Source organism: Phasianus colchicus, chromosome 1 (assembly GCF_987193195.1).
Source record: "Phasianus colchicus chromosome 1, bPhaCol1.hap1.1, whole genome shotgun sequence".
Taxonomy (NCBI): Eukaryota; Metazoa; Chordata; class Aves; order Galliformes; family Phasianidae; genus Phasianus; species Phasianus colchicus.
In genome coordinates, this window is record NC_143436.1 from 1574379 (window position 1) to 1584000 (window position 9622).

The following is a 9622-nucleotide window of genomic DNA, read 5'->3' on the forward strand; positions in this document are numbered from 1 at the left end:
TCTGCAGCCTGACACTCAGTGCCTCCCGCATATCCCCACCAGCCCGTGCCCCTTTGCCCCGAGCAAGGAGCAGTGTGGTCAGACTTCAGCTCACCCCCCTCACCTCCCAAAGCCCTTGGGATCCTACCTACAGATGAAGTTCCCTCAGCAAGGGGTGGAATGTGGGGGGGAGGGCTCCTCACCTCCAGGTTGCATCGTGGGGCAGCCCAGGTTGTGGGGAGCAGCTCAGGACCCCCTGTTGCAGTGACTGCAGCACCTCAGGTCGCTGTGGCCATGGGCTCAAACATTAACTGGGGGTGGTTAACTGGTGACCAATTGCCCCTGCGCCTGGGGATAAAGGTGGGGGTCCTGGCAGCTGCATGTGTGCCCCCACCCCGGACAGAAATGAAGGTCCTGCAGGCGGTGAGTAGCCCATGGAGGACAGGACAGCAGCTACCCTCCCCTAAGGAAGCCCACCCCATAACTTGGAATAGTGTAGAGCAGCTGCCCATGGGGGAGGCAGAAGAGCCCCTGGGACTCTCTGTGATGTCCTCTGTGCAGTGGAAGGGGGGAGGGGTCCCAGGGCTTCAGTGCCACCACCCCAAAGTGGGGCCCAGGCCCATGAATCTGACTCCCAGCACGTGGATCTGACCGTGCAACACTGTGCAGTGCTGCTCAACGTTGTGCAGTGGGGTGGGGGGCTTTTTTCTGGGGGTCACAACGTCCCTGAACCCTCACTCTGCTCTGGGGTGGTGGAGGGGTGGGGGCACTGGTTGGGTTAAGGGCTGGCCCTGCTCACCTGGAGCCTTCCACCAGGACCCCAACCCTAATGAGCCACAGGCCAGCAAGGACAAGGCTGAGCTGCGCAACTACACGGTGAGGGGCGGCTGTGGGGCTGGGGAGAGGCCATAGGGCTGAAGGGTCTGGGGGGGGGGGTCTGCAAGGTTAGAGGGAATCCATAGGGACGGAGGAAATCCATAGGGCTGAGGGGTCCATGGGGCTGGGGGGAATCCATAGGACTGAGGGGTCCATGGGTCTAGAGGGAATCCATAGGGCTGAGGGGTCCATGAGGCTGGAAGGGAGTCCATAGGGCTGGAATGTCTGTGGGGCTGGAGGGAATCCATATGGCTGAGAGGTCTGTGGGGCCAGAGGGAGTCCATAAGGCTGGAAGGCAGTTCACAGGGCTGAGGGATCCATGGGGCTGGGGAGGGGTCTGTGGGGCTAGAGAGAATGCATAGGGCTGAAAAGGTCTGTGAGGCTGGGGGGGTTCCATAGGGCTGGAGGGAACCTACAGGACTGAAGGATTTGTGGGGCTGGAAGGAATCCATAGGGCTGAGGGGTCCATGAGGCTGGAGAGATATCTGTGGGGTGGGGAAGAGCCCATAGGGCTGAGGGGTCTGGGGGGCTAGAGGGAATCCATAGGGCTAAGGAGTGCATGGGCCTGGAGGGAATCCATAGGGCTGGAGCGGGTCCATAGGGCTGAGAGGTCTGTGGGACTACAGAGAATCCATGGGGCTGGGAGTCCACAGAGCTGGAGGGAGTCCATAGGATTGAGCGGTCCATGAGGCTGGGGGGAGTCTATAGGGCTGAAGGGTGGCCTGTGGGGCTGGAGGGGGGTCCATAGGGCTGGAGAGGGTCCTGTGGACTGAATCCCCCAGCCCTGACCCATTGCTGCAGGAGGGGAAACTGTTGGACCGTGTCTACAACACGTATCTGCAAATGCACACCCACCAGACAGTCGATTTTGTGCGTAGGAAGGTTTGTGTTCTGTGGGGGGTCTTGGGGATGGAGAGGTGGGGGGTCCCTCTAGGCTGGTGCTCACCATCCCCACATCCACAGAGTGCTGAGTACGGGGGCTGCTCACTGCGCAGGATGAGTGCCATGCAGGCACTGGAGCTGCTGGACCAACTGGTGGATGAATCCGACCCAGATGTGGACTTCCCCAACTCCCTCCATGCCTATCAGACTGCAGAGGGCATCCGGCGTGCCCACCCTGACAAAGGTGGGGTGGTAAAGGGGGGGTCCGGTTGCCTGAGCCCCCTCCCCAGGCTCCGGATGGGGGGCTGACAGCCCCTGCTTACCCCCAGATTGGTTTCACCTCGTGGGGCTGCTGCACGACCTGGGCAAGGTCCTGGTGCTGTTCGGGGAGCCCCAGGTGAGGTGGGGGGGGTGAGAAGGGTTGGGGACTGCGGGACCCCCTCCTTGGGGACCCCTTGGGGGACACTGGGGATGTTTGTCACCCCCTGCAGTGGGCGGTGGTGGGGGATACCTTCCCAGTAGGCTGCAAGGTGCAGAAGTCAGTGGTCTTCCATGATTCCACCTTTCACAACAACCCCGACACCAGGGACCCCCGGTACAAGTGAGTGCAGCCCCTCTGCAGATGGGGAACTGGGAGGGGAAGGGCAGCATGGTGCAACTCTGACCTCCTTCCCTGCCCCCCAACTCTGCCCCCCCAGCACCGAGTGTGGGATGTACCAGCCCCACTGCGGCCTGGAGAATGTGCTCATGTCCTGGGGACACGACGGTGAGCGTGGGGGGCACTCAGAGACCCAGAACCTTTTGCACACGTGGGGGGGGGGGGCTACCCTCCATAGCCCCCCCTCCCCTCCCACCATGCACAGAGCATTGGGGTGGGGGTCAGCAGCCCAGCCCCCCAAACATCCACTTTCTCCACAGAGTACATGTACAGAGTGATGAAGTTCAACAACTTTGCCCTGCCCAAGGAGGTAGGGGAGGGTTGGGGTTGTGCAGGGGGGCCAGTCACCCCAGAAGGGCTGAATGCTCCCCCTCCCCCCTGCAATACCACAACCCTGCCCCCCTCTACCCTCCCCTTCCAGGCATTCTACATGATCCGCTTCCATTCCTTTTACCCCTGGCATGCACACGGGGACTACAAGCACCTGTGCAACGAGGAGGACCTGCGCATGCTGCCCTGGGTCAAGGAGCTCAAGTGTGTGGGGGTGGTCATGGTGAGGGGGGGGGGAAGGTGCTTTACACCCCCCTCTCACCACCTCTGACCCCCCCTTCCCAATGTGCTCCCCCAGCAAGTTCGATCTGTACACCAAGCAGGAGGAGCTGCCCGACGTGAGGGAGCTGCAGGGGTACTACCAGGCCTTGATTGATAAGTACTGCCCTGGGGAGCTCTGCTGGTGAGCTGGACCTCCTCCTCCAGCCACAGCCCTCTCCTCCTCCAGCCACAGACCCCCCCAGCACTCAGCACCCACCCCCACTGTGTTCACCTCTGTGCCATCAATAAACCCACTTGCCACGTAGATAACGCATCGGTTGTATTCAGGGTGTGGGGGGTGTGATGGGGAATCCCACCCCCCCAACCCCACAGAGGGAGGGCTGTTCCCCCCATCCCCTCTCTCCAAACCTAAGGGAGAGGTCTGGGGTTGGAATGTCAAAGGCTTTATTTAGAAAATTATAGGAAACCTCTGTGCCACCCACTGAGCTGAGGGGGGGGGGGAAATGCAATGCAGGCAGAACAACCCCACCAACACTCCCCCCTCCCCCCCCCCCCCCCAACCCCAGCACAAGGCAGCTGAGACCTAGCACAGCCCCTACCCCACAGCCCAGCCAACTGGGGGGGGGGGCACAGGGGGTGCCCCAGCTGGGGGATGGGGGCAAGGAAGCAGTCACACACTGCGCTGACCCAACTGTGCATGAAGGCACCGCAGGAAAGCAGCACGCCAGCCCTAGCCAGGAGGCCCCCCCCATGGGGATGGAACTGGGGGGAGGAGCTGGAGGTGGGGATCTGGGGGGGAAGCGGCGGCACTCAGTGCGTGGAATACGGGGCACCCAGCACTGCTACTTCCTCCTCTTGGTGCCACGGGGGCCTTCACCATCAGCTGCCCCCCGGGTTCGGCCTTCACCCTTCTCCTCCGCCTCCCTGCCCTCCTTCCTGCGCAGCTGCCCGTTCTTCTCCCCCTGATCCCCCCGCTGCTGTTTGGGTGCTTTGTGGCGGGTAGGGGGTGCACCCCCCCGGGGCCGGCGGGCCATGGCACGCAGCAGGCAGGCAGTGGCAGCCACCAGGTAGAGGGACCACAGCACAACGTGGGGGGAGAAGGGGCGGCTGAGCTGGCGCACGGAGCTCAAGAGCCAGGGCAGGAACGCATCCACGGGGCGCCTCAGGGGCAGCTTATCCTGAAGAGGGGGGACAAGGGGTTGGGGGGTGAGCTGCGAGCTGTATCTCATGGGGCTTGGTGTGGCGTGGGGAGTGGATCCTACCTTCAGCCCGTGCTGGGCAAGCAGACCATCCAGCGTTGGATCTCCCAGTGAGACAGTGGGGAAGAATTCCTGAACGTGCTGCCTCCGCCACCACCGTGCAGCTCCCGCCCTGCAGGACACAACATCAGGGATGGGGATAGGAACCCCCCACCCCAACCTGCACCACCGTAGGGACACAGAGCTGCTGGAGCCATCACCAGAGCTCCCCCTGCCTTCCCCTCCCTGCTTACCCGCTCTCGGCGCTGTGGGTGAACCAGTACTTGTAGAGCTGGGCGCGGAGGTAGACGGGCGGCTGAGCATTGAAGGGGTACTTATCCTCATCAACCTGCACCAGGCGGATCACTGCAGGGGGAAACAGGGGTGGGCACAGTGTCATGGGGGGGCTGCCCCATCCCACGGGGCCACCCGCAGCCCCGTCGTGCTCACCCCGTCCTGCTCACCGTCCTCCTTGCCCTGCAGCAGGCGGTGGACGAAGCTGGCAAACCAGGGGCTGCTGCTGTGGTGTGCCAGGGCTGCAAACCACATCTGCCAGTCGAGGCGAGGCTGGTGGGGGGCCACCACAGCAGGAGCTGCACTGACATTCCCAGGTTTGTACATGAACTCGATTTCCTGCAGGCAGGGCAGAGAGGGTTGGAGAGCAGATATGGAGCTCTGAGCTTAGACACCCCACCAGCCTGCCGTTCAGGAGGGCACAGCTCCCTTCCCCTCACCCCCAGGATGACAGAACAAAGCCCCACACCACGCAGGGACAGCCAGGTGCCTCAGCAGGATGGAAAACACAAGGCAGAGACCTCCAGCTGCCTCCCATCCCACCATTCCCCCATCCTACCTCCCCCAGCAGTAAGGGGGGCACTCACCGTCCAGCTCTGCTTGTCATAGCTGCCCTCCAGCACCACCTCAGGCCGCCCCCCGACGCCCGTCATCCTGCGGAAGAGCCCGTAGGAATTCACCACCTGGAAGCGCTCGACAGCACTGAACATTTGGTGGATGCCAGGCCACAGCTTGCCATTGGACTCGTAGTCAATGTAGGTGAAGGGCACCTGGGGAGTGGCAGAGAGGGTAGCCACGTCACCCTCCCCCCCCAAAGGAGAGGAAACAGAGGCTGGGGGGCTGGGCTGAGCCTCCCACCCTCAAAGAAATGCACATGATGTGGAAGAGCTGGTGTGCTCCATCCCCAGGGCACTGCTGCCCAACAGCAAACTCCCCCAGCCCCAGTCAAGGGCATAAAGATCACAGCATTGTGCCCCACAGCCTGGCCACACACCCCCATCTGCTCACCAAGCTGATGGCAAACATCCCCATGGTAGCTGTGGCGAAGACAGCCCACTGCAGCGTGGCCCACAGCTTCCAGAAGAAGCCACGGACGCAGGCACACCTGCAAGGGAATGGAGGGGTGGTGAGAAGTCAGAGCTGCGTGGCCCCACAGGCTGCATCTGCTTGAGGAGAGAGGCAGCTCTTGGCTGGGAGCACACTGTGGGGATGGAGACCCAGGCTAGTCCCCGCCTCAGTCAGTTTGTGGAGTGGATGGGGGTTGGGAGCAGCTCCAGCCACCCTGCTTGTGCCCTGCTCTAGCACTGAAAAAGAACCAAAACCCTCTCTGTGCCACCCCCACCCCGTACCCACAGATCCTGTACTGTCTGCTCACCAAAGCCCAGCACAGCCCCCACCCCACTCACCGGTACATAGCAGAGAGGATTTCCCAGGAGAGAGAGAGGAAGCCCAGCCCCACCAAGGGCAGCGTCACTGCTCGTAGCCACTGCGTGAACTCGTGGTAGGTGAAGGCTGCAGTGGGAGACAGCAGTCAGGGCCAGCTGCAGTGCCCATGGGGTCAGCAGGGCCGTGGGGATGGCCACCCCAGTGCAGCCATGACGTACCCACTTTGGATTCCAGCAGCTTCTTCTCCCAGTCGATCTCCAGGCTGAAGTAGTGGATGCTCCAGTAGAGCAGCAAGGCGTAGGTAGCCAGTTCCAGCAGGGTGGAGAGGAAGGAGAGGAGGGTAGGGGGCCAGGCTGCTGGAGGAGGGGTGCAGCTCAGTATTGGCGAGCACAGGGCTTGGCAAGACCAACCCATGGCACACAGTTGGACCCAGGACTGAGTGCTCATGTGCAGGGAAAGCAGAGCTCAGAGCCCACAACACCAGAACAACATCTCCTGGGGTCAGACAGTGATAGTGGCCCATCCCCTCCCCATTCCAAACATTGCAGAGGGGACTGCAGCCCCCAAACAGTGCACAAGCCCACGGACTCACAACTGCCATGCTTCCTCTTGCCGCGCCCCATCCAGCGCCCCACGTGCTCCTCATCCAGCAGGGAGAAGGCCAGGACAATGGTGAGCACATTGAAGAAGTTGTAGTTGCCCGTGAGGATGATAAGGATCTGCAGCAGGACCTGGGCACGAGCACAGGTGGGAATGGGGGCATCACAGAGCCTGAGGGGCACCCTTCTGAAGGCCACACAGCATCCCCACACACCTGGCAGTAGAAGGCAAAGAGCCGGAGGCGACGGATGGGCATGAAGAACAGCAGGGGGACAGCGATCTCAATGACATAGGTGGCCACCACGCTGAACTTCTGGAACCACACAGGCAGCTGGTGGGCATACCAGGCAGCTGGCGTGGGAATGCACTGCGTCTCGTAGTGATAGGTGAGAGCTGGGAGGACAGCAAAGGGTCGGGGAGTTTTGGAGGTTCACAAGGGAGAGCTGCAAAGAGCCCCACAGCTGCTTCAGGGCACAACCCGAGGCTGGAAGCTGCACCAAGGTGACCCAAAGCATGTGCTGCCTGCTCACCTGTGAGCCCCCACCAGGTGGGGCAGCGGCTGGTCAGCTTCACCACGCCAGAGGCAAACATGAGGCGGAAGAGCAGCCAGCGAACCAGCCAGAAGGTGATGCTGTCGTGTGGACGCCAGGCTGTGGAACGCCACTTGAGCAGGCGCAGAGGGGCTACCAGCACAGCCAGGAAGCCTGCTTCCAGCAGGAGGCTGTCCCTGGGAGAATGTCACAACCCCCGCTGTCACTCTGGGACCATAGGCTGCATCCCCGAGGTGACAACAGGGGGACAGAGCCCCTAAGGGAGCAGGTGGCAGGGGGACAGAGTCCCTAGGCAGAGCAGAGGGGTGCACGAGGGCTGACTTACCACTGGAAGTAGAGGAAGACCTGTCCTACCTGCAGGGAGAGCCAGCAATCAGTGGGAGGGAGGCCCCGTGCTGCAGGGAGTTTCCTTCCCGTCTCCCAGCCCACAGAGAACCCACCCCTGAGTGCTTTACCAGCGCTGTGCCAAACCCAAGAATGGCTGTGAGCCAAATCCAGCTGGCGAGGCAGCACTGCTCAGGGCACGGCATGGAGGAGGAAGGAAGGAGGATGCTCTGAGGCCAGATGTGCTGGCAAGACTGTGCTGCCATGAACCGCAGCCCAGGAGTGGCTCCAGAGCTCCAGGCTCAGCCACGTGGCCGGCGAGCAGCGGCACAACAGCCCTGGCTGCAGCCCTGCTTGCAAGCAGCAAGGAGGGGAGGAGGAAGATGGATTTCTCTCCAGCATCACCTTAAAAGGGAAGGACGAGGGCCTGGCACGCAGGGACTGGGAGGAGGCGGCTCCAGACAGCAGGGAGTCCCAGCCCTGTGCAGCCCCCTGTGCCACTTCCCCTCCTGCTCAGCACAATGCAGACAGCTGCACAGCAGGAGCAGTTCCCACACAGGCAGCTTCCTCTCCCATTCCCCGGTTTCAGAGGCAATCACACAACAGCTGAAGTTGGAAAGGATCTTAAAGCTCATCTGGTTCCAACTCCCTGCTGTAGGCTGGGTGCCCCCCACCTCAGGCTGCCCAAGGCCCATCCATAGCCAGGGCACCCCCAGGGATGGGGCACCCACAGCTCTGGGCAGGAGTGCAAGGACTGCACCGCCTCTGAGTGAAGGATTTCCCCCAGCATCTGACCTCAGTCTCTTTTCTTTCAGTTTAAAGCCATTCCCTCTTTCTCTGTCTCTCTCAGCCCACGTACAGAGCCACTCTCCTCCTGTGCATCAGTACCTCCTGCCTGGAGGCCTCAGTGAGGTCTCCTCACAGCCATCTTTATCCAGGCTGCACACCCCCTCCTCTCAGCCTTTTCCTACAAAAAGCTGCTGCAGCCCCCAATCATCCCCATGCCCTCCTCAGGTCCCACTCCCACAGCCCCACGCCTCTGTGCTGGGGGCCCTGACCTGGATACATTACCCCAGACAGGCCATCCCAAGGGCAGGGCAGAGCAGAGCAGGATAATCCCCACCCCGTTTCACTGCCTCCCAACCCCCCTTCTGTTGATGCTGCCCGCAACACAGTTGTGACTGAGGGCGCACACAATGAAAGAGGAACCCCCTCCTGCCGCAACTGCTCTGACTCATCTCAGCTCCTCCAACCAAAACCACAAGCAGTGGGCACAGAGCTCAGTCCCCGTGCCTCCCTCACGTGCACCCATACCTGGTAGAGTGAGAGGTAGAACACTCGCAGGACAGCAAACAGCAGGCAGTCACGCAGCGGGGCGCAGAGCAAGGCACCCATCGAGGCGACGGCACCCAGCAGGCACAGCAGCTCCATGCCCTGCTCCGTGTCCAGCCCCAGGTGTGGGCCGAGCCACAGCAGCGTGGGGACATCACGCAGCTGTTCCCACAGCCCCTTCCCGCTCAGACGCAGCACCCGGCGGGCTGGCAGGATCCCATCACGTCCATACAGCCCTAAGGGATGGAAGGGAGGTGCTGTTCAGGGAGCAGCTCCCCATGGGATGAAGCTGAAGGGCCCAGCACCCTCCCACAGCTCTAAGACTCCATCCCTGCTGTCTCTAAGCCCTTCAGGGAACCTCAGCACCTCTTCATGACACCGATCCCAAGCCAACAGCCCCCTGGGGACCTCAGCTGTCCCTCTGCCACCAGCCTTTAGCACATCCCTGAGGGGGACACCACGCCTACCAAGAGCAGCCTCCCCCTGAGACCCCAAGAAGGGCCCCCTCTGAGACCCCTCCCCAAGAAGGGACCCCCTCTGAGACCCAAGACCCTCAAGAAAGGGGAACCCCAGGCCCCTCAACCCCCAGTCCCTCAGCCCCCCAAGCAGAAACCCCCCTCCAGACCCCTTAAGAAGCCCCCCCCCACTCCCTCCCCCCTCAACCCCCTCAGGAACCCCGGCTACCGCCCCCCCCCAAAGGAACCCTCAGCTCCCCGGTCCCCCATAACGGAGAAGGAGGATCCCTCGGCTCACGCCCTGGCGCCGCTTACCGGGGATCTGGAGGTAGAGCGAGACGAAGGCGGCGAGGTAGGCCGCAGCCAACCCTGCCAGGAACAGCTCCCGCGGCCGCCGCGGCGGCTCCCCCATGGCGGGCCCGGCGGCACCGACACGTCCCCGCGCTCGCGCCTCCCGTGACGTCAGCACGCACGCACGTACGCACGCACGCACGG

The 9622-nt window shown here is 62.5% G+C and overlaps 2 protein-coding genes across 3 annotated transcripts; one reads left to right on the plus strand and one right to left on the minus strand.

The window, feature by feature from the left end:
* Positions 1-273: 273 nt before the first annotated feature.
* Positions 274-3265, plus strand: MIOX (myo-inositol oxygenase). The gene is made up of 10 exons (XM_031605042.2): positions 274-402; positions 634-855; positions 1657-1737; positions 1819-1981; positions 2067-2134; positions 2229-2338; positions 2436-2503; positions 2656-2705; positions 2817-2929; positions 3024-3265. Exons 1-10 carry the CDS (start codon positions 274-276, stop codon positions 3130-3132), a joined length of 1113 nt encoding a protein of 370 aa, XP_031460902.1. The 3' UTR covers positions 3133-3265.
* Positions 3266-9603, minus strand: LMF2 (lipase maturation factor 2). Of its 2 annotated transcripts, none has more exons than XM_031605053.2 (14): positions 9443-9603; positions 8655-8908; positions 7342-7370; positions 6996-7192; positions 6680-6858; positions 6458-6596; positions 6084-6218; positions 5886-5991; positions 5488-5584; positions 5067-5249; positions 4650-4818; positions 4440-4551; positions 4210-4318; positions 3266-4125 (listed from the first exon to the last, which is right to left on the minus strand). In XM_031605053.2, exons 1-14 carry the CDS (start codon positions 9537-9539, stop codon positions 3790-3792), a joined length of 2142 nt encoding a protein of 713 aa, XP_031460913.1. In that variant the 5' UTR covers positions 9540-9603; the 3' UTR covers positions 3266-3789. The 2 variants fall into 2 exon arrangements, with proteins under 2 accessions (XP_031460913.1, XP_031460912.1); XM_031605052.2 differs by having other exon boundaries at positions 6084-6221.
* Between the last annotated feature and the right edge of the window lie 19 nt (positions 9604-9622).

What these genes read in the sequence shown, in the direction of transcription:
- MIOX (XM_031605042.2), top strand. Translation starts at nt 274, where the DNA reads ATGGGCTCAAACATTAACTGGGGGTGGTTAACTGGTGACCAATTGCCC. An exon ending in CATGTCCTGGGGACACGACG is followed by an intron (nt 2,504 to 2,655) that starts GTGAGCGTGGGG and finishes CTTTCTCCACAG; the next exon opens with AGTACATGTACAGAGTGATG. An exon ending in ACTTTGCCCTGCCCAAGGAG is followed by an intron (nt 2,706 to 2,816) that starts GTAGGGGAGGGT and finishes CTCCCCTTCCAG; the next exon opens with GCATTCTACATGATCCGCTT.
- LMF2 (XM_031605052.2), bottom strand. Translation starts at nt 9,539, where the DNA reads ATGGGGGAGCCGCCGCGGCGGCCGCGGGAGCTGTTCCTGGCAGGGTTG. An exon ending in GTCTTCCTCTACTTCCAGTG is followed by an intron (nt 7,193 to 7,341) that starts GTAAGTCAGCCC and finishes ACATTCTCCCAG; the next exon opens with GGACAGCCTCCTGCTGGAAG. An exon ending in GCTGCTGGAATCCAAAGTGG is followed by an intron (nt 5,992 to 6,083) that starts GTACGTCATGGC and finishes CTCCCACTGCAG; the next exon opens with CCTTCACCTACCACGAGTTC.